This window comes from Mytilus trossulus, chromosome 3 (genome assembly GCF_036588685.1).
Source record: "Mytilus trossulus isolate FHL-02 chromosome 3, PNRI_Mtr1.1.1.hap1, whole genome shotgun sequence".
NCBI lineage: Eukaryota > Metazoa > Mollusca > Bivalvia > Mytilida > Mytilidae > Mytilus > Mytilus trossulus.
The window spans coordinates 91822302-91849352 of NC_086375.1; the positions used below are offsets into that span (position 1 = coordinate 91822302).

Genomic DNA, 27051 nt, shown 5'->3' on the forward strand with positions numbered 1-27051 from the left:
ACTACTAAATGTTAATGAAACCAGCACATTGTATGATTTATCATTCATAGTTAAAATGAAACTGGACACCCTGCATTTATTAAACACCATCAAGGTGTATTTTTAATACTTAAACACTGCACTTGGTTAACATTCCTTTAAAATACAAATTATCAAGATATGGTTTTAAGTACTTCAATGCTTTGTGAATTTTAAAATTATACTATTATAATGTATTCATTTAATATATATAAGCTATAGCAGAGACATATAATACATTGTATTATATGTCTCTGGCTATAGTAATGCTCTAATAATTCATAGGTATTTGTTGATTTAAGCAATTTAATTTCAGTTCTATAAATAAATACAAGGTCATAACGTGGATATTATTGATTTTTTAAAAATAACTAGGTGAAATCCACTTCTATTTTAGAATAAAATGTGAGTAATTTGAGTAAAATATTTATGTTGTAGAAAGATGATAAAGGGATTAAGTTGAAAGTTGTACTAAGATTAAGGTAAACTGTCTTGTTGCATAAAATATTAAAGAAGGGTGATATTTAGATTAAATTTTGGAATAAAATAATAATTTCAGTATGGAACATTTAAAAATGAAATATGTTGGATGACATAATATTTAAATATATACTTTAGGCACGGAGACCAATACTTGTAAATAACTGTGTCATGTGTACTCTCGTGGGGATATGTCTCATTGGCAAACATATAAATTTAAGATTGTATTTTTACAGAAGAATATTTTCCTTCAAATAAATTGTTTATAACTCCCTTTTACTTTCGGTTTAAGGTTGCTGATTAAACTTGAAGGAATTCCTACTATTTATTGATTTGACAATTTTTTCAGCACATTTATAATTTTTCAATGGAAATAGTAGAAAGTGTGGATACTGGAAATATAAAGATTAATTGACATTCTGATACCATATATGAGTTCATCTTTATTTCATGATTTCAAACATCATTGGACAAAAGCAAGACATGATGATGTGTATTTCTTTCACTTTCAATTGCAGTAATACAATACTGATAAAGATATGGGAAAGTTAAAAGGATTACTTTGTGGAGTAAGAAAGAAAAAGAAGCAAAAGGATGCAGTGCCAGGTAAGCATATTTCTCATTTATCAAGAGTGTCAGGATTGTAAATGAAAAAGGTCTTTTGAAGTTGGCAAATAGCCAACTATTTCAAGAGTCCATGTTGAAACTGGTAGAACTTTCAAACAGTGTTAGAATTTACTCAATATCAACATGGTTCTTTAACATGTTACATAAGAGAAAAATTAATGGTGTAATGTCTAGGGTTGATAAAAAATTCATGACACAAAATCACTTCATATACATGCAGAAGGGGCCGTAGTGATAGTCCAACACTTTGATAGTTCTATAGTCCGACAGTTCGATGGTCCGACAGTTTGATGGTACGATGGTTCGATGATCCGACAGTTTAATAGTCTAAAAGTTCTTTAGTCCAACAGTTTAGTGGTATTTTTACATAATATATGTATGCGAGTCGGAAGTCATGTACCAGATTTGAGTACAGCGTATATATGATCTGATAAAAGTGAAAAGATCCAACCTACCACTTGGAGGTAAAACTGAACATAACTTCCAGTCACTTGTGTGATTATTTAAATATTTTATTATTAGCATAAAGAATAAATAAAAGAAACGGGAGTATCTATGTGTCAGCAACTGTATTCCATTACATGATAACTTTAATAAAAATCTACCAATGATTTAATTATTTTTTTTTTATATTGAACGCATTTTGATGTAAGCACGGAGTTATAAACCAACAAAGGCGGCATAGAGGTGGGGTGAAGATTATCTGTGAAATAAGTTAAAAACATTATAGGGATTCAGTTTTAGAAAAGTTATGTCTGTCGTTTCTCCATAGCCAGGAAGAACGTCTTGTGTCTGTTATTAGTCTATATCATATCTTGTAGTATATGTCGGACTATCGAACTGTTCGGCTGTAGAACTATCTGACTATTAAACTGTTGGATTATCGAACCGTAGGACTATAGAACTGTTGAACTGTCGAGCGGACCCCACATGCAGAAACCAAAACCCGAAAAACCATCCTTTTTCTATTGCTGTTCTTCATCTCACCTCAGAGCAAGTGTAAGACAAGTTTACCACAGGCCCTTATCAAATTTACCAGATTGCTTTGCTATCTGTTCCTTTGCATTGAAGAACGCGGCTTCAGGGTTAGATTAACAAAGTTTATATGACAACATACCAGCAAGCAATCAAACAAATGCTATCATAAATAGCCCAAAGAATCTCATTGTTAAATTTAACAACGAATGTCAAAATACAAGTATAGGGCTATGCACCTCATGCAAGAGAACCCTTTTTTGCTTGTTTATGCTTGTCGTAATTTTTTATATGAAACTGTTTTTCAGTTATTTCAATCTTGGTCATTTTATTTTGATTTGGCTACAAGTGCGCCCTTGACAACAGGGTTCACAGTGAACACTACATATATTGGGTGATCATCAGAAAGCAATAATGTCAGAAATGTTTATGTTATATATTTACAGATATAGAAAAAGAGAGAAAATGTGATGATAATTGTTCCAATCAAAATAAAGATTGCAAAGGTATGATACATTGCACCTGCCTATATATATATATATATATAGAGAGAGAGAGCAATACTTATGATAGTAAACATTCTTTATTTATTGACTTTGTTTTCAATATTCTAACTTGATGTAATGAAAACTTGTTGTCCATGTATCACACCTTAGAACTATAGAATGGTTATCATCTGTCCAGTCTGTCTCTCCATCAGTCCAAATCACATTAACATGTTGTCCATGTATCACACCTTAGAACTATAGAATGGTTATCATCTGTCCAGTCTGTCTGTCCATTAGTCCAAATCACACTAACATGCAGAATATTGTGACAATAACACCTTGTGAATGCAACTCTTCTGAGACCATTTGATAGAAAGCTTGTAGTATCTATTTGCCACAACTCCTTGTTAGGTTTGCCTCAACCAAATGTTATTAGACTCATACATATAAATACTATTACTAATTAATACAAACCCCAAATCAAGTACAATTTTGAGTAGCGTCACTAAAACTTTTTTTGTCATGTCCCTATATAACTTTTTATGATATGCAAGCGGGGGTATCATCTGTGTCCCATGGACACATTCCCCATTTATTTTTTTTCGATTAAAAAGGAAGATAATTTTGAAACTTTTTTTTTTATTACAGATAAAGAACAAGGCGAAGAAAAACAAGCCAGCAAGAGTAAGTGATTTTCTGTCTATTAGAAATAACATAAAAAATGTGGTGCGCGTAGCGTGTTATTCAATGTGCACCAAATTTTTTATATTATTTCTTCATAGACAGAAAAAGTATTAGTCATTCCTTAAATTAATTTTGATAAACACATTTGTTGTTCTGCAAAAATAATATTAAGGTATATGAGACTACATTTTGATATATTACTGGTAGTTAATAAACTATGTTTTTTTTACTTTTCTTTGTAGTATTCAATATTCATATCAATGCTGGTAGTGTTTCTATAGCTGGAGGGATAATTAGGGAAAGGGAGGAACATAGTGACAGTGAATATGAAAGTGGTATGTATTTCAGGATATTATACACCTTATCGCTAATGCTGGCTGACCCAGCCGCTTGAACTTTTGACGTCAACAACAATCACTTTTCCATTGTGGCGTCAGATATTTTGTTTTATGACGTCAAAATTTTACGGGAACCTGTGTGATTTCCAGCAATGGCGGACAAATAACGATAAGGGGTATTTATTTGTGTCATGGTTTTATACCCTATTACCCAGGTGATAGGAGGATTTGCAGAACCATCACAGTTATTGAAAGCTAGTTCAAAGCCAATAACAACTTATAAACAATTTGATCGTGTATATAAGACTAAAATATTTATCAATACACATCTAATCTTCAATGGATTTAGTTTAAAGACTTCATTAACTGTTAGTGAAAAACATTACCATGTTTTAGGCACAAAAAAAAAAGTGAACATGGAATCATGGATCATATCTAAATGTTAGGGCTTGGTAAACAACATCACCCTGATAGCATGGATGTGCTATACTGTTTGTCATAACTTTTCCACCAGTTCTCTGCCAGTAGTGAGAGATTTTCCAGTTTAAGAAATTAATTAAAACATATCACTAATAACATAATAAGCTGAAACATATGTTAACACTATTGTCATACGATTATGTGGCAATTTAGTCACAATATCTATGGTTAACATTTTATTCATATTGTTAAAAGATTGAATAATATAAAATCAATTTTATTAGATATATGTTTTTTTTTAATAAATAGAATGGGAAAAGACCCAAAAAACTTGTATGGATTTGTTAATTATGTCTTCTTTATAGATAGTAAATCTGCAGTAGTGAAAGATCAACTTCTAACAGAGGTTTATACTCCAGTGAATGAAACTGAAAATGGACTTATCGTAACTTCCAGTCAAGATTCTGGTATAGGTAATTGACATAAATATGAGAGTTTAAGGGGCACCAGCTACAAGATATAAATATAAAATTTAAAATATGTTTTTTTGTTTAATCATTAATGAAAGTGAAATAATAATTTGCATTTAGCAGCCAGTATGGTTCAATTTGTAAAAATAAGCTAAGATATATTAATAATGAATAATTCACTTGCAAAAATGATAATTTGAGTCAAATCAGTGAACTTTAATTTGACAGCCAATACCTCTTTTTACTTAACAACAGAAAGCTAAATGCATTCTTACCTGAATCTTGAAAAAAAAATCGGTATAATACCTGATTGTTAACCATCTTATCAAACTTTTCATAATGATATCTTCAGTCTGAAGTAAGCAAAGCAAATAATGTAACTAACATTGATTTTTTTCTTGTTTTTTTTAAATATTTGAAAAAACAAATGTAAATGAATTTCACAGGGTCTGAAGTAGTTTTTCCAACAACAAGCAAAGACTCAGAGACAGATGAACATACGTGTAAACCAGAGATAAAGAAAATAGATGGTAAGTAATGGTTTAATACATAGATAAGATAATTTGGTAGCTCTAATGTAAGTATTGAACTTATTTAATATTGAAATTGTGGTAGAAATTATCTTTTAATAAAAAAAAATACTATGTCATAATTTAGTTTCAGGATATCCTATACAATTTTAGAACCTCATAATAAATGATGTTCACTATTCAAAAGAAAATATAGAGAAAGATATTAATTATTCAAACATGATAATGCTATAAAAGAGAATCAAAGGTACAAAAAGGATATTCAAAGTCCATCAAAAAACTAACTGACAAATCCATAGCAAAAATTAAAAAGATGAAAAGACAAACAAAAGTACACAAAACACAACATATGTACAAAAGTATAGACTAAGCAACATGAACAAATTAACAAATGAAAAATGGTATTCAGTATTTAAACAAGAAAATGCACAAAATTTGAATTGTAATTAACTGGTTTCAAATGAAGCCTTTACTGTGGATTCATAATTATTTATTGGATATCAATTTTTGTAGATTTCGTGGGTTAAGGTGTACCATGAAATTTAGAGTTGAAGGAATGACAATTTTCCTATAGTATATAAAAAAGAAGATGTGGTATGATTGCCAATGAGACAACTATCCACAAAAGACCAAAATGACACAGTTTGCCAAACCACGAAATTAAATATCCACAAACATGTATGTTTTCATTAATCCACAAAAATTGATACCCATAAAAATAAGTAAATCCCCAGTATTGGAAATGAACATTTTTACCTTTATCTTTGAAACTTCTTTTTCAGTAATTAGCATTAAATAGGTAGAGTCAGAATCAGCTCTTCTATATTCATTCACATTTTGTTTTCTTTTAGAAATTGAAGATTTACCAAAGACCTTTGAAAATAATAATAAGTTGGAGGATTCTATATATGAGGAAGATAAAGTAGATGAAATAAGCTCTATAAACCAAGGTAAACACTATCTGTTGGATATCATCTTAACTCATTCCTTTTACAGCAGTATCTTTTTAAGTTTGACATGAAGTCACCTAGGATAGTTAGTTTAAATTAATAAAATTTAATAGTGACTTGTTAGAAAGTGTTGCTGTCCATATATTACGGTTAAATAGAACAAATGGCGTCAGAATTCTTTTTAATGAACTGCAATATGTGAAGAGTAACACATCAATTAAGTCATAGTCTTTATTGAGGACCTATAGTCATCATCATCTGTTCATCGTTGACAATGTAATAGAATTTGACGCGACTGTCTTACAAGTGAGAGGTTTAGCTAGCTATAAAACCAGGTTCAATCCACCATTTTCTACATTAGAAAATGCCTGTACCAAGTCAGGAATGTGACAGTTGTTACAGTCTTCGTTACATTTGTTGTTTTTATAGTGATGCATGTATGTATGCCTTCAAACTTTGAACGACAAAATTATTTTTATGTCTACCTGTACGAATTTCAGACGTGCATTTTTACACCAGCAATGAAAACCTTCTTTCCTTTACGGGTAGACTTTATATATACATAAATAAAGTGGTACAAGAAAAGCAAAATGAGTAAGTTCAATTTTATGTATGCCTTTTTGTGATTCTTCGTTACATTTGTTGTTTTATAGTGATATTAACCCTTACCATGCTGAGTTGTTTTCAGAAATTGTCTAAATTTCAAGTATTTGCAAAAATATGCAAATGATATGCAAATGAGCTGTACCCTGATGCTGATGCATACTGATTGCAATAAATCTAAAATAGGTGATCACAGGGTGGGGTAGTCTGGGTGAGGAGGCGGATTTTTTTTGGCGGGAATTTGCTCCAAAGTTGGTCCTCAGGTACAAAAAGCGTCAATTTTGACCTTTTTCCGTTCTTTTTCTCGACCTGTAAGTCCGAGAGATGCTAATAGATGCATCCATCTGTAGTTTACATGTAGCGTGGACACCAGTGAACACTTTTATCACAACAGTTGTTAGGTCGGAGTGAAACTGATCTGGGTTCATCAGTGTAAAGAAGGTCATTTGCACCAAAATTCACCAAATTGCGGAATTTTTCCAATTTTGAACTTTAACTGGACTTGCAACCGGAAGTAGTCGTTATGTGCCTTTAGGTTAACGGTATTTGTCAAGGTTTCCGTCCTCTGAGCTCCGTGATTCAGACCTTGAAGGTAAGCCCACCCCTCCAAAAAAAACAATTTTGTCCGATATCAAATTTTGAAGTTCGTATTTGAGCTCAAAATGAATATTTAAAGTGAGAAACATGACATGAATAGTTTCAGATTGAGGAAACGTTCATACACTACGAAATAAATGGTATTACGATGACCTCTAAATGTATGGAGCGCCATTGATGCCAAAATAACGGTATTCTGGGTACGGCCGTAATATTACGGCCCCCGCACGACAAGGGTTAAGATGATAACACAATGTTGACTGCTGTACCCCTATTTTTGACATTTTTACTCTTTGAGTATGTTTGTTTTGTTCATACATCGTTGACAATGTAATGGAATTTGATGCGATTGTCATACAAGTGAGAGGTTTAGCTAGCTTTAAAACCAGGTTCAATCCACCATTTTCTACATTAGAAAATGCCTGTACCAAGTCAGGAATATGACAGTTGTTATCTATTTGTTTGATGTGTTTGGACTTTTGATTTTGCCTTTTGATTTTGGATTTTCCCTTTTGAATTTTCCTCGGAGTTCAGTATTTTTGTGTTTTTACTTTTTTGTTATCCATTGGTTTGATGTGTTTGGACTTTGATTTTGCCTTATGATTTTGGATTTTCCTTTTTGAATTTTCCTCGGAGTTCAGTATTTTTGTGTTTTTACTTTTTTCATACGAAATTTGTAATTCATTTTGTAATTTATTTCAGTTTTACAGAATTCTGTATTGTAAATATTGTATAAAATACAAAGTGAGATTTAGAGAAGTGAATGTTCCCTCTTAAAAAAAAAGGTCAAATAGTTAAGGGAGTAAAGATGCATTTAAACCTTGTCTGTAAACAGTATGGATTTTTAAAATAGACTAATTTTTTTTCAGGAATGAATGAGGATTATATAGATATTCAAGCAGTAGTTCAATGTACAGAATACACAGAAACAGCACCAAAAAGGAGTGAAAACAGTCTAGCTGGTATGATATGTCATTATATTTTTTGTACTACAATTTGATATATGACAGATGTACCTGTAAAAGTGGATGAAGTTACAATTATATGCAAAACAAAAGGAAAATTGTGCAACTTTTGTTAAAAAAAATAATGATTTTGGACTTTCTAGTACATGTATATTAATTTTATATTGAATTTTCTTTTTGTTGCTTTTCTTTATACTGTTATTATGGACTAAATCATAGAGCAATGCACATGAAATTTATACTAATTTTCTTGCATTAGGTGAGTTCTATTTGAATTTATCAAAAGGATTTTGAAACTTTGTTAGGTATCAAAATAAAAACAGCTTGCTTTAGCTGACTTTTACAAGATTTACTGCAGTATTATATAAAATTATATAACATAAAAAAGAAATACTAACTGCAAAATAAATTTAATCCATGTTCTCAATGTCTGCATGTTTTGAATTGTGTGACAGTTTGTCATGTTTGGGCCTATTATAACTAACTGTATGTTATGAGTTATTATTGACAGGTGATTTTGGTATTTAATTACTTAGCTAGGTGCTTTTAATAGGGCATTCTCTCCTGTACCTGTTTTTTTATATAGTAAAGCTACCAGCTAGTTCCTCCAACCTAGCGAGATGAACAACCAGGTCAGGAACGAGCATAGTACTGGCCTTGGTTATACACCTTTTTTTTTAAAGTTTATTTTTTTCTTCTTCACAGAAACAGTGGAAGAAGATGGATCTTCATTGAGTATAACAAACTATAACAATGTTGACAACCTTGCTCAATTCAGCAAAGTAAGCAGAAGGCTAAGTACTCCTGGCAGTTTACCAGAAGGAAACTCAAATTCAGACTGTCAACTGATTGGTAGCCATGGTGGACAAGACAACCTGTCTGGTTTATCAGGAAGAGGTACCAATGAGGATAGAAGTCAAAATATAGAATGTGGCCAGAGTGGTGGAGTAAATGATCAGTGTTCTTCTCAATCTGTCAATAGTGTGCTTAGTAGAGCAGCTAATGAAGAAACAGACCAAGCTATCCAAGAAGAGGAAAATATATCAGGGGAAAATGATGTTGACCAGGATGCAGAGGTTTACAACACAGCCACTCCTAGCGATGGAAGACCAGAAAATAGTGAACAAAAAGATGAGAGCACTGAGAAGAAAGGGGTAGATGGAGCTGTTGTATCAGATGTTATTAACAAGATCAGCGATTTTGGAAAGGACAGCATGTGTAAAAACTTCGATATTGCTATGACACCAAAGAGCAATAATGAAGTCAAAATAGAAATGGGGCTTGAAATAGGTAACACAGGAAGAAGTGTGGCCCAATATATGGCAAATGTTGCTATTCAGGGTTTTCAAGCTTAAACACTATTATCTATAGTGTTTGTCAATCAAAAGTAATAAGTTCTATTAACTTTTTGTATGATATTGTGTTTATTCTCATAAAAAATATATCTGTTAGTGGTGATACAAATGTAGCAAAAACCTGTTTGATAGAATATGAATTAACACAAAATCATAAATCTGTTCTACTTAGAATGTTAAATAATCCAGTTTTTCCAACATTTTATTAGTCTACATCTTTGCTAGCCTTGGCTAGCGAAGATGATAAGTCTTATACTTAAATGTGTTTACAATCTGTTTATTGCATTTAATATGTATTTGTAGTGGAATAAAATTCTTAAATATGTAGGACTCTAAAGTGCTATGGTAAAGCTAAAGTGCGATGGTCTACGCTAAAGTAAATGGCGTCTCACGCTAAAGTGCGATGGTTGTTTGTTCCCTAAAGTATGATGGTGTGTCATGCTAAAGTGCAATGGTCCAAAGGGTAAGATTTGAAGTAATAAAACATCGAGGTTAAAAAAGCAGAAGCTTAGGTATAACATATGTGATAGGCTTTACAATTTACCTGTAGACTGAAGTAATTGTTTCTAAATTTACAAGTCTGACCAAGTAATAATTGCTATAAAATTGATTTATGTTTTGCAAATATCATAAATCATGTAAAATAATTTTTTAACAATTTGGAGCATATTGAATATTTGGAAAATTGGTGTAGAATGCCTTTCATACTAATCTTATAACCTCTCTTACATTTGTCAATGAAAATCAAACATACAAAATTTGTTCATTGTCGGGATATGCAACATTTATTTGTATAAGTTGTAATCTAAATGCGAGAGAATTGCAATGATCGCTGATCTTCTCATTTTTCGTAGCGAGTACAACTACATGTTTTTTATTTTCCTACAATGCACAGTAAGAACTTATGTTTTAGCAGACAATTTATAGTTCACGCATGCAAACATGTATCTCTATTTTAGTTTTCCGACGTTACTTTTCATTAAAATCGATGGCATTTTAACGGGGATTACAAAGTAAACTGCCACATAAACAATGATTTGAATGTATCCATTCGCTTCAAATAGAAGCAGGATAAGTATGTGTAAACTATTTGGTATCTATATAGTAAAATGGTCGACTGTAGGATACAAGTTCTTCTTCCAGCACTCGAAAAAATAAACATTGTGATTTAGCCGACAAAGAACGATTAAATTAAATCAATAAATCGTAAGTCATGGACATTTGGTGTAAAAATTGTTAATCAAATATTCCTAATCTATCTTCTGGCATGTTCATTATTGGTTTGTATTTAAACGACTGTTAACGTCATTATCGAACTATGTTTCTATGTCTATATTTTCGCTGAGCATCGGACTTTAGCGTATGGAAGCATCCTTTAGCATAGACCATGGCACTTTAGCGAGACCATCATACTTTAGCGTCCCCATCGCACTGTAGAGTCCTACAAATATTTGGAACTTGACCTCAAATACTAAATGAAAAAAAATGAAAATATGTGTTATCAACTGGACCAATTTTTTCAGTCACTTTGTCTCCTAATTAAGTCATGCTACATTGACTTCAATCCTTTTTACATTGTCAGATCAATTCTTAAGTTTATAGTTTAGTTTTTGTTTAATAGTAAGCTACAGTTCATATTTCTTATAAGTCTGCATAGAATATTATTGGGTTTTTGGGAATATGTTGCAATAGAAATCCCTGCTTTAAAGTTTGAATTAGAAAATGAGGTTTCATCCTGATTTACTGATTATAAAAGTTTTACAGATGTTATGTTTCTAGATTGGGTGTATACATTGAATTTGTAATTTTGTGCCCCAATGAACATGTTTAACCCTGCATCATTCTATGTGCCTAATCCAAAGCCAGGAGCCTTTAAATCAGTGATTATCTTCAGTTGTTTACTCTTCCAATGCACATAAGATCCCATTCAGGTTTTTTTATAGTTATTTTTGTGGATTTCATGTCTTGATACTCTGGTCTGGTCAGTCATTATCTATGATGCATCTATTTTGGGACTCTCTTTCTTTTCTTGTATAAACACTATCCAGAACAGAACTATATCAGGGTTTTTATGGATGTTGGCAAATATATGTTGTACTGTTAAACCACTGTCTTAGGTTAGATGGAGGATTGGTCAGGAATCCTGCTTACATGATTAACAATGTCACATTCTGTATGTATGTGCCTGTCCCAATTCAGGTAGTCTGTAGTTCAGTGGTTGTCTTTTGTTGAAGTTTTACATATCTGTTTTTCATCCATTTTTTTTTGTACATAGATAAGGTTGAAGGTTTCTCAAGTGAATTGTATTACATTTGTCATTTCAGGGTCTTTCAAAGCTGACAATAAGGTATGGGCTTTGCTCATTGTTGAAGGCAGTATGGTGACCAATAGTTGTTAATTTATGTGTTATTTGGTCTCTTGCCAATCATACCACATTTTCTTTTGTTATATTCATACTAATTAGCTATATTAATCACACTATATTTAAAACAAAATATGTCTATTCAATTTAGAAGTTCTTATGCAAAATTTAGATGTGGTGTTTCACGAATGAAAATAGAAACAGGATAATATGAGAAATCCAATAAATGAAAGATCTTGTTCTATGTGTAAAAATGAAATTGAAGATGAAAACATGTATTTACTTTATGTCCTCTATATGCAGACTTGAGAGATATATTGTATAGTAAAGCAGTTAAACATAATGATCATTTTTATAACTCGTCTATTGACGAAAAAGTTTGTATTTTTATTTTAAAATGAATAAATATGTCAGGTAGTTTCTAAAACTTGCTTAAATATCTTATGTAGAAGAACAAATTTCTTATTTGTATCAAGCTGGTCCAAGGACACAGTTATCATACTTTAGTTTTTGTCGTCTACAAATATAGTCCCTAGTGTAAACAGTGTATATCTTGCAAATTTTGTTCATACACTTTCCCAATTTATTTCTTGAAATTGCATTTATGAAATACTGTAAACCAACTTATTTTCGCGGATACTTTATTTCACATTTGACCCTTTCTAGTCCACTTTGCGGCTTTTTAGTTTCGCGATTGTTCAAATTTATATGATATAGTTTAAGAAGTAAAGATCCAAGTTTTACATTTTTTCGACGATTTACATTCACGTTATTTTTCTACTCGCGAAAGTTGTGAAAAGAAGTTGGTTTACAGTATTAAGTAAGGGGATGAAATTACATGTTTAGAAAATTTGGGTCCTGAATCTTTATGTTAAGTAGCAATTTGGTCTAGGAAAAAGTCCAAAATTAGTAACATCTGAAACTGTCAAACTGAATTTTAGACCCCCTTTACATAGAACTATCAATATTTAAAGTTCAGGCTGGTAGACTTTTCTATAATTTTGATATTGTTTGTTACAATAGTTGTACACTACATTGTAAAAATCTTTTTGAGTTAGAGCAGGTGCAATTTAAGCTTATGGTATTTTACAGTTAGTTTTAATACATAATATGTTTTTATATGTATTCCAATGTTTTATGTTATACACAATGATTTTTATATGTGTATTGGAATGCATAATGTATAAACATGGTTTGATTCAAAATGTAGAAGATGAAATTAATATGAGCAATGTATAGGATTCTATACAAACTTTGTAAAAAGAATTTTGGCATCATAAAGTATGGAGTGATGAAAATGTCAATGGTAATAAGTTAAGATTTCATTGATTGTTTAAAACTTGCATATGTACGGAGCCTTATGTAAAGGTAGTCAATAATAGATGCCACCGACGTATTTTGTCACTTTTCAGAGCTGGTTCGTTACAACTTTAAGTTGAAACAGGTCGATATTCAAGCCCGTAGCCAGAAATTTTCTAGGGGGGTATTTGGACTCACAAACTCGAGGTTAACAGTCACAATTCGAACAGAATGTTGACTTTAACAGTGCTTATTTTTGTTCAAGGGGGGGTTCCTCCAAAACCCCAGAAACCCCCTGGCTACGGGTATGATATTAAAGACCACCAGAACCTCTACAAGACTGTTTATGTATTTTTTGTGATAGTGGCCAAATTGAAGATGAATAACACTTTCTTTTTAATTGTTGTTTTTACTCTGATATCAGACATGAAATATATGCCAAGCCTGTCTTTTAAATGTTGATTTTGAGTATTTATGCGATATTGAAAAACTTCGTTTTCTTATGTGTATTGAGAATATGGTTCCTCTTTTAGCTAGTTCTGTTTATTCTATGATTTACCAACGAAAATATGTCATCTAGAAATTATATTTGTGGGTTTTTTGGGTGTTTTTTTACCAAATGCTTTATAAATGTATTAAAGTTGTCCTTTTATGTATGTTTTAGATGTTTGTTTTAATGATAGTGTCTCATAAGCTGTTTTGGGCTGGCATCCTTTTATTAAATGTTAGGTTCTTATGACTTTATGTGTCTAGATTAAAACTGACGAGATAATGTAACACCCAGCAACCAAAATCTTTATTATTATGAAGCCCAGGTGGTCGGGTGGTCTAGGGCACTGGATACAGTGCAGGTGATTTGGTGTCACGATATCTCAGAAGCATGGGTTCCAATCCAGGAGAGGGAAGAACAAAAAATTCGTGAAAGCTAATTTACAGATCTAACATTGTTGGGTTGATGTTAATACGAGTTGTATATATATATAGATACTGTAATGGATGGTGACACTTTATTAAAATAAATCTGATCTTATCTTATCTTATCTGTTATAACAGTGGCGAGACTATAATAAAATATTGAAACTAATTAAATATTTGAAAAAATAAATCTCAATGGCATTATATTGAATCGAAAGTGCATGTATAAATGACTGATTGTTTGAATTTGTACATTTTATTAACTTATAACTTATTTTTTGCAAACATTGTTTATCACAGTTTACAGTTTAAAGTCATAAAAATAGCTTTCTTGTTTGGCTTAAGTTTGTTAAAAGCACCTGATTTCCCCCTATAAGTATTTGTTAAACTTGCAGAATTAATGTCTTTGTTTCAATAAAGAAGTACTTGGCACGAGTAGAATTTTATCCTGTCCAGTACTATGAAGTAAAAATTTCAACCCTTTTTCCTATGAAACTAGATATGACATGCTATGATTTTGTGGTATTACACCTACAACAATTTCAGTTGACTAAAAAAATATTAACATCACTTCATGCTTTTACATTATAGCAAAAAAAAAACTCTTCATCACTGCCAAGAGTTACAATGGAAAAAACAACAACATCAGCTTTGTATTAAAAAGTAATCAAGTAAGAGTACTGCCTACAAAAAATATCAGTATAACACTTTGACCTGTTGTCTATTACAAACAATCAGTATATTGAATCAAGTGTGTACAAACTGGGATAATTAATAAGCATTTGTCCAAATGGTCAATACAAAATTGAAAAAATGGGGATAAAATATGAACCAATAATGAACCAATAATGAACCAATAATCAAAGCATCAACACAGGTGAACAGTCAAACATTAAAAGGAATGAATCAACATACTGTTATGACAATGGATTCCTTTTAAAATTAAATGTCTGCAGTTGTAGTTCACTGGGTAATTGTGGATACAATTTTCTAGAAAGATATAATAATCTATTATTTTACTATTTTAATGAGAAAGCACATTTCAATATAAAAAATGAATATACAAAAATACATATTTACAGAAGTATTATAATGTTCAGCAATTGATAAGGTTCACATCCTTCCCTGATTATTTGCACATATTCACTTCAATTTCCTTCCAGCATAGACACAAATTCTGCAACAACAAAAAATCAATTAAATTCATAACAAGACATGAGAAAGAAATTGGCTTACTCATATTATATTTAAAAGTCTAAGCAATGTACGCTTTTTTATTAGGTTTTTAACAAGATTTTTTTTCCAAACTTACCAGCTGTGTTGCTGAAAGCTTGACATAGGGATAGTTATAAGGTGGCGGCGGTGTTAGCTTACTTCTTAAAAGCTTTGTATTTTAGAAGGTAGAAGATCTGGATGATTCATACTTTGTATATAGATGCCTCATGTTACAAAGTTTTCGTCAGTCACATGTCCAATGTCCCTGAACTCATTTTCATGGTTAAGTGACTACTTAAAAAAGTTGAGATTTTTTGTAATGTTAAATTCTCTCGTATTGTAAGTAATTGGATAACTATATTTGGTATGTGCGTACCTAGTAAGGTCCCCAAGCCCATCAGACAGTTTTCACTTGACCTCGACCTCATTTCATGGATCAGTGCACAAGGTTAAGTTTTGGTTGTCAAGTCCATATCCCAGATACTATTAGCAATAGGTCTAGTATATTTGATGTATGGAACAATTGTAAGGTGTCAGCTGGCCTTTACCTCATTTTTGTGTTTCGGTCTTTTTTTTCTAATACATGTACTATATGCAATAGGTCGACTATATTTGGTGTATGAAAATATTTTATGATCTATATGTCAGTTGCACAACTCTTTTGAGGGGTCCGTAGGTTGTTGCATGGCAAAATTTCTGTCCCTATCCAATATTCCCTCATTTTCCAGTGGCAGTCCAAATTTCCCTGACCATCATCCCAGATGGCCTCTATTATATCAACCTACCAATTGTATTTATTGTGAATTTGTTCTCGTCCTGAATATGCATGAAATATTTGCCACTGGACGTTAAGCAACCAACAATCAATCAATCAATCAATATGTCAGTTGCACAGGTTTTATTTTACCTTGACCTTGGCCTCATTTTCACAGTTCATTGGTTAATGTACAGTTTTCTTGGTTAATGTTTAGTTAATGTGACAGTTGTAATAAAGCTTTATATTTAGGACTATCAACATAATATTAATGATTATTAAAGAAGGCAAGACATTTCAACGTGTGCATTCTTGTCTAAGTTATCTGCTTTGTCATTTTTGGTTGAAGAGTTAATGCATGTTCATTTCCCAACCAGGTAAATACAAGGACTTTACACTGTAAGAGGAGTTGTTTTGTATTTTGCTGTTACAACACTGTAACATGTTATGAGAGGGCTGAGCGATCACAGACTTGTTTTATCCCATTTATTTAATATGCCTGTTCCAAGTTAAAAGCTTGTATTTCAGTGGTTTTCATTTGTTGCTTTCTGTCATATTTGTTTTAAGTTTATTGTAATTTTGTTTGCTAATAGTTGACGACCATACAGTGACCTACAGTTGCTTAAATCAACGTCATTTGGTGGATAGCTTTACATCTCATTGGCAATCGTTATTTGTATTTTACAGTTAATAATTTGTATGCGTAATATACGTATGATACTTGCCAATTGGCATCAGCAGCCAATAGTTCAATCAATTACTATTGGAACTTAAGGATACCAAACACTAAATGTTTCTGAAGATAACGATTTTTTTTTAATATTCAAAACAGGAGCAAGTAACTTTTTGACGGATTTTGGAGGGTTTTCAATTATTTTTTCATGTCCTTGGTCATGTTTCGTGGACTGCAATGTATACATGGAATTGATTAATTTGGCGGCGAAATTAATGTTGATGGTAGATCTGTCATAGTCTGTTAAAATGATCACAACGTCTGTACACTGAGAGCTATTTCAGTCGATGTAAAAAATGAAACATTGTGTAGGCACTATTTTTGAAGCCCGTATGTTGACCTCTAAATGTATTTTGTGTTGCTTGTTTTATTGTTGCCGACTGCTATCACATTGACTGTTTACTGTGGGGTAGCCACTAGAAAAAGTGAAGGCTGGTGTTCTAGGGCGATAGCCCAATTAAGCTTATAATTACCGATTGCAATAAAATTATTGTTGGAAAACAAATGTTTTATGAAATTATTTTTAAGCCTATGATTACAATGCTTCAATGGTGCTATGCCACGGGTTATACTAATATATCTATTTTAATTCGTATATATTTTGATATAGACATTCTAATGAGGATTCCATCGGGTTGGGTTTCAAATGATCCAGAGATTTCGGAGGAGATGTAATTGTTTTGTAAACTGAATTCACGCCGATCGACAGACAATAGACGCCAGTGTGACAATCGGTAACACTAACCATTTGGACAGTACTGAGTTCAAAAGCATAAATTCAAAGCTGATAAATTTTGGCTGACTGACTTTGCCGTTTTAAATTTATTAACCTTCGTTGCTGTTGTAGATATAACTTTAGCGATATTATACATTCGTTGCACAACATAACTTAGTTACCTTGATAGTTTATTTTACCATCGCCATCCACATCAGCATCTTTAACCAGAGCATCTAGTTCTTCATCAGAAATCTTCTCTCCATTGTTCGATAGAATTGTTTTAAGTTCTGGTGCAGTTACATAACCATCTCCATTTTTATCAAACAGCCTGAACGCATCGCGCACCTCATCTGCTAAGTCAACTGATTTCATCATGTCTGTAGCCATTTGGAGAAATTCAGGGAATTCTATTGTTCCGTTACCTTTGATAGAAAAAATAATTTAACAGTAATTTGACCTTGATTCCGGTTAAAAATCGATATTTGAAATGCAGATGCTGTATCCGCTTTGCTTTTATACAGCTGAAAACTAATTCCCTATGCAATCAAGTTTACTAATGTAAGTACAAACATGGAATGACATGAATACCAACAGACGGCAATTATGTATCCCAAACTCCCAACTGAAACTAATAACATACCATCGGTGTCAGCTTTCTGTACCATTTCTTTGACCTCATTTTCTGTTGGATTTTGTCCCAGTGATCTCATTACAGTGTCGAGTTCTTTGATCGTTATGGTCCCATCGCCGTCTTTGTCAAAAAGTTCAAAAACCTCTTTAAAATCTAATGAAAAATAGAAAATATCCATTGATATTATTGGACTTGCGGGGGTGGGGGGGGGGGGGTGTCTTGGGACAAACCCTTGTGTTTTACTTTAATAAGTAAGAAAATATTTGTTGATACTAACAATACAGGAACTCAATGGGAAACATACAATTTTGTTATCTCAATTTTTCCATGTCCCATAAAACAGATAAATACAAAAATTGATATCATGATCGCATATGAAATTGCTTTGTCAAACCGACAAAACAATTGACTGACTTTCTGGGTAGATAAAACGAGTAATCATGTTGTTACTAACATTTTTATACATCAGTTTAGTCTGATTTGTAAAGCAGATACGGAAATACTTGTATACATCTCACCTGATACAACTTTAGCAGATCTTTCTGAATGAGTTGTCTGAAAGAATAAATTTCATTAATAGTAAAATTGATATATGTGCTGCATATAATGTATTTAAATCAAACCATGTAATTTGGAGAAAAAAAAGAGATGCAATGATTGAAATTTACCCGGCATTACAAAGAGGACTCTTTCATGACTTACCATTTCATTTTATTCGTGACACACACGTGTATAAGAAAACTGTTGACGTATTCGAGTATATACACATATATACATTGACGTATATACCCTAGATTTCCCTTCAGTCATATTCACATATATAACATACACACCTTAAATAAAATTTTAAGTTTAAATCCTTTTTAAAGTACAATATATATTTATATGTATGATTAAGACAAAATAAGATAGTTTACGTACCTTTTCAAACAAGGAATTAATACTACCCATTTAAAACCAGTCGGGAATAGACTTTACACAATCATATATTATATCACCGTATAGTTAATACATATATTCTTATACACGAATTGTCCGAATTCTTATTCATTTGACGTTAGAATTCTGATTTTAAAGAAGTATGAATTTAGGCGAACATTCATTCCAGTCTGTGTTTACTTCTGTACAAAAATCTGTGCGGACAGAAGTTTAAATCCTAAGCGATTTCTTGCTTTTTTTAAATGTATTTAGTTTGTCAACCTTTCATTCAAAGTGAATGTGTGATGTAATTTGAAGCCGTGTACAGGGCTGGGAAATATGTCAATTAAGTAAGATTTAAGACGACATGTTAAAAAAAGATTTATAAAAAATGCGCCTAATATTTTATACTGCTTATGTTAAGCATGTTAAGAGCACCACATATAACTTGACTTAGAAGTAAACGGGTAACATCGAGTCCAGTACATAAAACAATGCTTCACGTCTCAGTTAAAAATGAAATGCGCTCTGCCAATACTTTGATTATCCTCCAATGGTCGGTTGATCATTGATGTTGAAACTAACATGTTTATTTGTTGCAATTTGCAACAATTAAACATATACGGTATAGTTTTTTGTCATTGTTGAAGGTGGTAATCTTAAAGATAGTTTCTTTCGTCTAAATAATTTGTACGCTGTTAGATATTTTTCTCATTTGCAATCATATTGATCATATTGATCTAAATATTGATATTATTGCAAATGATCAACTTGTATTTTTTATCCATCTGATGAGTTAAGCCTTTTGAAACTGATTTTTATATAGTTCGTTCTTATGCTGAGCTGTTATACCACTGTCCCAGCCGGTAAGGGGAAGGGTTGGGATCCCACTAATAAGTTTAACTCCGCCACAATCTGTATGTATGTGCCTGTCCCAAGTCAGGAGCCTGTAATTCAGTGGTTGTCGTTTGTTTATGTGTTACATATTAGTTTTTCGTTCATATTTTGAACATTAAATAAGGCCGTTAGTTTTCTCGTTTGAATTGTTTTACATTGTCATTTGATGGCATTTTATAGCTGACTTTGCGGTATTGGCTTTGCTCATTGTTGAAGGCCGTACGGTGACCGAAAGTTGTTAATTTTTGTGTCTGTGCTGTCTCACAAGTAAACACAGCTAACCATGGTATATCTTTATTGTTAATTGTTGTACAATTGTCATATACTGAATGCGGTGAAAAGATTGTGCTTGGATTAACAGATTATTACTTTTAGATGATAGAATTAAAACGTGATAGTTTCAAGGAAGTTATCGTAATTCAATGATAAAAAAATCAAATCGGAAAAAGCTTTACAAAATTCCGGAAATCGTTCCAGCATACTCCTCGCCTGATATTGAAAATTTCACCTTAAACTCAACAATATCAAAAATAAAAACAAAAAAGAAACTTGCAACGTACATATTTACAAGTGTTTATAAGACATTGATTCATATTTAGAAGACTAAACATTTTTCATTAATAATGTCAAAATATATGCAAAAATACCAAAGTTCAAAGTTCACATGTACTTTAACACTGATTATTGTTCTACAAGCAGAACCACTTCACTGATAGGACGCAAGAATGTTTTTGGGTTGCCATCTATAATCATTCTGAGTTCTACCTTTCGGACTAGTCCATCATCACTGGGCATGACTTTTGTAACAATACCCAAAGGCCAAGAATTTCGAGAGAGTTCCTTGTCACGAACGAGTACAACGTCACCTAGTGAAACATTCTTTTCTACAGAAGTCCATTTCCTTCGATTTTGTAGTGTATTGAGGTATTCAACTTTCCAACGCTTCCAGAAGATTGCAGCGAGATTTTGAACCCTTTTCCACTGTTTACGGAGAAGATCCTTTTTGTCAACAGTTTCAAAATCTATGATGTTAGATTGCAATACATTAGATTTCTGAGAGAGTAATGTCAACGGTGAAAGAATAAATGGATTGTTAGGATCTGTTGATGTTTCGACAAGTGGTCTAGAGTTTATGATATAACTAGCCTCGGCTAAGAATGTTGTGAGTACTTCATGAGTCAAACTACGAGATCCATATTCAAGCAGCATGGCATCCAAAATACGACGAGTCACACCAATCATCCTTTCCCACACTCCTCCCATGTGTGAAGAGTGTGGTGAATTGAAGATCCATGAAATTCCATGTTTTTGTAAGAAATTCTTAATCGGTCCATTTTCCACTTCTATGACATTTATATTCATTTCATTCACGGTACCTACAAAATTTGTGCCTCTATCTGAACGAAATATTCTGACAGGACCACGTATTGCTTGAAATCTGAGTAACGCGTTAATGAATGATGAAGCTGACATCTCCTCCACGACTTCGATGTGGACGGCTCGTGTTACAAGACATGTGAAGAGAGCAGCCCATCGTTTACTGTTTGCTGCACCGCCTCTGGTTTTCCTTGTTAACACCTCCCACGGACCAAACATATCAACGCCGACAGACGAAAAAGGTGGTTGTTCGGGCTCAATGCGATCAACAGGTAAGTTTGACATTTTTTGACATTGGAATTCTTTCCTGAGTTTTCTGCAAGTAACACACTTGTGCAGAATGGATGAAACAAGTCTTTTGCCACCTACTACCCAGTATCCTGCTGAACGAATTCGGCCTTCAGTAAAATGGCGTCCCTGATGTTTCACATCTTCATGGTATTTACGGACGATAAGAGTTGTAACATGATGTTTTGCAGGTAAGATGATAGGATTCTTGAAGGAAGAATCAAATTTAATATGTTTCAAGCGTCCACCTACACGTAGGAGCCCATCATTGCCGATAAATGGATCCAGTTGTACTATAGAACTGTGTTTGTTTAGAGGCTTTGAGTCACGAATATCATTTAATTCACTTTCATAAAATTGCTGCTGTACCTCTCTTAGAACAAGCTGCTCTGTGTTGTGCAGCAATTCAACATTGTCCATGTTCTTTGAGCCATCTGATCGCTTCAAATTTAAATGACGCCGAATGAATTTTCGAACTGTAGCTAAGGCAAAATTCAATCTATTCCAATCAGAGAATTTCTCAAATACACTGTTGCCAAGACCATTCGGTTTAACATTCTCAATATCAACTTTGTTCGAACGGATTTCCACATCAACATCTGGCTGAATGAGTTAGAAGTCGGAATCTTTATCCAAAGATACATTAGGTGCTTCGATTCTGCTTGGCCCATGTAGTCAGAGACTATTCTGTAAGTCTGCGGGATGAATACCTCTAGTTCCTATATCGGCAGGGTTCTTTTCAGAACGAACATAGAGCCATTGAGTAGGTTCGCTATAACTTCTGATCCTTGCAACACGGTTGGCTACGTAAACAAAAAAGCGTCTCTTTTCATTGTTAATATAGCCTAAGACTACTCGACTATCACTGAAATATTTGATGTTATCAATATTGATCTGCAAGTGGTCCACTGCAATCTGAGCAATTTCAACCCCTAGCACTGCAGAACAGAGTTCTAGTCTTGGAATGGTGGTACATTTCGCTGGAGCAACCTTGGCTTTACATAGCACGAATCCAGTAGAAGTAGAACCATCCGAATAACTAACATGAAGGTAACACACAGCTGCAATGGCAAGTTCTGACGCATCAAAGTAAATAAATAGTTCCTTGTTTACAGCATTGCTAAGATTTGGCACGATAATACGGGGTATGCGCAAATCCTCTAAGTCAGGTAAGTTTTGACTCCATTTATTCCATTCAGTCAACAAATGTTCAGGCAATGGATCATCCCAATCAAATGTTGAAGACACTATTTTTCGAAGTATGATTTTGCCTTGCACAGTTATTGGGGAGATAAATCCCATTGGGTCGTAAAGACTATTAACAACTGAGAGTATGCCTCTACGCGTTGCTGATTTAGTTTCATTAGAGATGCTGAATTTAAAGGTATCGGATCCTAAATCCCACAGCAGACCTAGGCTACGCTGAGTAGGTGAGTCTTTCTCAAAGTCCATATCCACGAGTCCCTTTGCTAAGTCTCCGGGTTCCAACGCATTCATAACAACTTTGCTATTGGACGCAAATTTATGAAGTCGCAGATTTCCATGCATTTTCATGGCTTCTTGGGTTTTTAGAATCAAGTCTATAGCATCTTGGCTTGACGGGCAAGACTTCAAGCCATCATCAACATAGAAATCATTGTTTATAAAATTCTTCACATCGTCACCATGAGATTCAGTGGCTAATTCTCCTATTCGACGTAATCCATACATAGCTATTGAGGGCGAAGGTCGATTCCCAAAGACATGTACACGCATACGGTAAGTAACAAGTGGGTTTTCAATCACATTATCTTTGTGCCATAGAAATCTGAGGAAATCTCTATGTTCTTCCTGTACCATGAACGAATGGAACATTTGCTGGATATCAGCGACTACTCCTACCATCTCTTTTCTAAATCGAATAAGTATTCCGAGAAGACTGTTGATGAGATCAGGACCTTGAAGCAGCTGGTCATTCAGTGAAACATTGTTGAATTTTGCAGATGCGTCAAAGACGCCGCGAATTTGCTCTGGCTTGCGAGGGTGATATACCCCGAATAATGGAAGGTACCAACGTTCTCTATCAGGAGGTAGATACGGGGCAATTTCAGCATGGTGATTGTCAATAATTGTCTGCATGAATTCGAGTAGATGCTGCTTCTTTGTTTCATTCCTATGCAGTGAAGCATCTAGAGATTTGGCACGATTAAGCGCAAGCAGATAATTGTCTGGCATAGCATAATGTGGTGAACCAAAAGGTAAAGGCGCTACCCATTTACCATCAAAGTCTAGGCGAAATTCTTTGTCCATTATGTCTAGAAATTTACGATCTTCAATTGACAGTCCGGGCTTATTGTCGTGACTAGTTGTTTCGAAAATGTTATATTTTGTCAATTGGGGTTGTTCACTTCTGATGAATGTTTTTCGAACGTTAATAATTTGTTCACATGGTTTCAAACTCGTAGGGCGCCCATTATCTATGATGAAATTCTGATCACACTCCGCTGATGAAGGACAATGTTGTCCAAAGAGACAAACATCACCAATGATAGTCCAACCTAGTGGTGAACGTTGTGCAAAAGGTGACCGTGGAGGTCCTAACTTTTGTTCAAGAACGTGGTGAGCACTTGAAAGGTCACGGCCTATCAGTAACATTATTTTCATAGAAGCGTCGTGTTCATGTAATTGATGAGCAATGTCATGCAAGTGTGGGTAATGGCGAGCAACATCCGGTGTCGGAATTTCAGTTTGATTGTCTGGAATATTGTCACATTCTATAACAGGTGGTAATTTCATTTGCAGATTGTTACTGACGCTTTCAACTACCAGTCCTCCTACAATCCGTCCACTACTTGTCGACCTTCCGGAACATGATTCCATCTTGTATTCGATTGTTTCAGATTCAACAGATAAGCTATCAAACAAACAAGTTTTTCCTAGAGTCCTATTGCTTTGGTCATCAAGCATTGCATATGCGAGTACAGCTTTGTCCGGTTGTCCTTCCGGAAATATTCGCACTGGAAGAATTTTTGCGCATGATTTGCCTGTAAAGCTGGGAATACCACAAATCTCGGTACAACGAGAGCTTACTTCTGCTGGTGTCTCCTCGCCATGCTTTGGTGCAGCATTACCAGTTCTTTGATTCGAGTTATTGTTAATGTCTGCATTATTATTGTTAAAGTCTATATGAAGAGCAGTGCAATGAGTTGACGCTTTGCATATGTCACACTGTATCTGAGCCCGACAACGGTTTGCAAAATGGTCTGAAGTATCGCAACAACGTAAACAAATGTTATGACTTCGAAGCAGAGTTTTTCTGTTTTCTAAACTTTTGCACCGGAAAGCTTTACACTCATTAATGGTGTGTTTGGCTCCAATGTGAATCAAACAGGCATGTGTTGAGTTTGAGTTTGACTTTGTTACAGGAGTAGAATTTACCTCCATCTTATTTGCCGTTATAAGATGCTGATCTTTTTGTTTGTACATAGTGTTTTGTGGTTTACTGTAACTTGGTTTTCTTGTTGAATGATTCATAGGTGTTTCAAAAAGGAGACTTGGGTCATTTCGAATAACACTTATTTCACCAATGAATTTTAAGAACTCGCTAAAAGGCGGGAAAATCACTTGGTTCTGCTTCTTATAATTCACCACTCGTGTGATCCATTTATCTTGAATAAACTTTGGCAGTTTTTGAACTATTGGTCTAATGCCTAGTGAGGAGTCTAAGTATGAAAATATCACACTATATTCTCGGAGTGTTTTCACAGCCTGAATTTCATTTAGCAAATCGTGTAGGTCATAAAGAACTTTACGGTCAATCATATTTGGCAAATTTGAAAGTTTTGTTTTCAAAGCAGATTCTAATAACTCTGCTGAACCGAAACGTTGGTCTAGTCTATTCCAAATATTGGTTAAACACAAGTCTGGACTGTCGGCACATGAAGCCCTGGTGCTCATGATCAGACGATAAGCATCGGAATCCTTTTTTACACAATTTGTCAACAGAGTGATTTCTTCTAATGCAGAACATTGAATGTCAGCAGCCATAACTTTGAATTGTTTTTTCCACACGATGTAACGGTCTGGCTTGTCGTCAAATCTTTGTTGTTGAAAGCTTTCTAACAATAAGTTTTTCTTAATAAGAAACGTTGATGTAAATTGTGTTTCTGCAGTAGCGCTATTGTGTGAAGCTGAGATTAAAGTGGTTGGCCCTTGGACTGGCATTGTTGGTTTTGCAGTAGTTGTTTGTTTAGGAATAGTGTGAACAATGTTCTGTACTATTGGTGTAGAAGCAGTAATATCTTTTTGAAAATAGTCTGGCGTGACTGCAGGTACAAACAATTTTGCTTCAGCTGATAGAGGTTTGTCGTGTGGAGAAGTAGAGCCCAATCCATCTAGATAGTTTAAAGTTCTTTCGAACGCACCAATTTCCTCTTTAGGTAAGATATCAGACCCATCATGGTCAGATCCGCCTTGAGAATGTCTCTCTAGATAAGTTGCTTCTACATCAGCCGCTGCTGCATTTTTTTGTTGTGCAAGAATTTCTAGCTGTAAGGATTTTTCAAATTGTTCTTTTTTCAATGCCACTTCTTTTTCAACATATTTGAGCTTTATTTTTTCAGATTCTGCTTTGGCTCTTAGCCCAACTGTACGACTCCCAGATGCTGACGAACGAGTTCTGTCTGATCTTTGTGACGTGTGCGATTTAACTGATTTTGTTTCAACGGATTCCTTTGCAAACTGAATTTTGTCCATTAACATACTGTATTTGTTTTTAACATCAGTCATTATCACCCAGTATGATTCCAATTCGTTTTGGGCTTCTGAATCTCTTGAACGTGACAGAAAATCAATGTACTCATTTGCATTTTTGTCATATCTTTTGTACACAGTGTCTAAATCTGTTTCTGCATTTTGTAATGCTGACAAAGACTTTGGTAGTGTATTAAGATTGTTCATACAATTTGATAACATGAAACTTGACACTTTTGCCCTTTTTATGTGAGTGTCCTTTTGTTCCTGGTGGAACAGAGTTCCCTTTTCAGTCATCTGACTAGTTCGTTGATCTGTGTCTCCTTCACGACTGTCTGTAAACATGGCGGACATGTACCAGTGTGTTGTAAGGATCCTTCAAGTAATCTTTTCACTGTGCTGTCTCACAAGTAAACACAGCTAACCATGGTATATCTTTATTGTTAATTGTTGTACAATTGTCATATACTGAATGCGGTGAAAAGATTGTGCTTGGATTAACAGATTATTACTTTTAGATGATAGAATTAAAACGTGATAGTTTCAAGGAAGTTATCGTAATTCAATGATAAAAAAATCAAATCGGAAAAAGCTTTACAAAATTCCGGAAATCGTTCCAGCATAGTGTCATTTTGGTCTCTTGTGGAGATTTGCGTCATTGGCAATCATCATGCCCACATCTTCTTTTTTTGTTTGAGTGCCGATGAGACAAC

General features: G+C 33.6%; 4 protein-coding genes across 5 annotated transcripts; 1 reads left to right on the forward strand and 3 right to left on the reverse strand.

Moving 5' to 3' along the window:
- Positions 1–434: 434 nt before the first annotated feature.
- Positions 435–14191, forward strand: LOC134712845 (uncharacterized). The gene is made up of 10 exons (XM_063574808.1): positions 435–500; positions 1017–1104; positions 2547–2606; positions 3237–3272; positions 3515–3607; positions 4396–4503; positions 4947–5030; positions 5882–5980; positions 8050–8142; positions 8851–14191. The coding sequence occupies exons 2-10, from the start codon at positions 1038–1040 to the stop codon at positions 9498–9500; spliced, it is 1290 nt and encodes a 429-aa protein (XP_063430878.1). The 5' UTR covers positions 435–500; positions 1017–1037; the 3' UTR covers positions 9501–14191.
- An 814-nt stretch (positions 14192–15005) lies between these two features.
- On the reverse strand, positions 15006–19316 carry LOC134712851 (neo-calmodulin-like). Of its 2 annotated transcripts, none has more exons than XM_063574818.1 (5): positions 19049–19316; positions 18646–18682; positions 18137–18280; positions 17676–17918; positions 15006–15253 (listed from the first exon to the last, which is right to left on the reverse strand). In XM_063574818.1, the coding sequence occupies exons 1-5, from the start codon at positions 19076–19078 to the stop codon at positions 15225–15227; spliced, it is 483 nt and encodes a 160-aa protein (XP_063430888.1). In that variant the 5' UTR covers positions 19079–19316; the 3' UTR covers positions 15006–15224. The 2 variants fall into 2 exon arrangements, with proteins under 2 accessions (XP_063430888.1, XP_063430889.1); XM_063574819.1 differs by lacking the exon at positions 19049–19316 and adding an exon at positions 18830–18961.
- A 1307-nt stretch (positions 19317–20623) lies between these two features.
- Positions 20624–22027, reverse strand: LOC134711145 (uncharacterized). Its single transcript, XM_063571587.1, has one exon. It carries the CDS (start codon positions 22025–22027, stop codon positions 20624–20626), a length of 1404 nt encoding a protein of 467 aa, XP_063427657.1.
- A 255-nt stretch (positions 22028–22282) lies between these two features.
- Positions 22283–26683, reverse strand: LOC134711147 (uncharacterized). The gene has a single exon (XM_063571589.1). It carries the CDS (start codon positions 26681–26683, stop codon positions 22283–22285), a length of 4401 nt encoding a protein of 1466 aa, XP_063427659.1.
- Between the last annotated feature and the right edge of the window lie 368 nt (positions 26684–27051).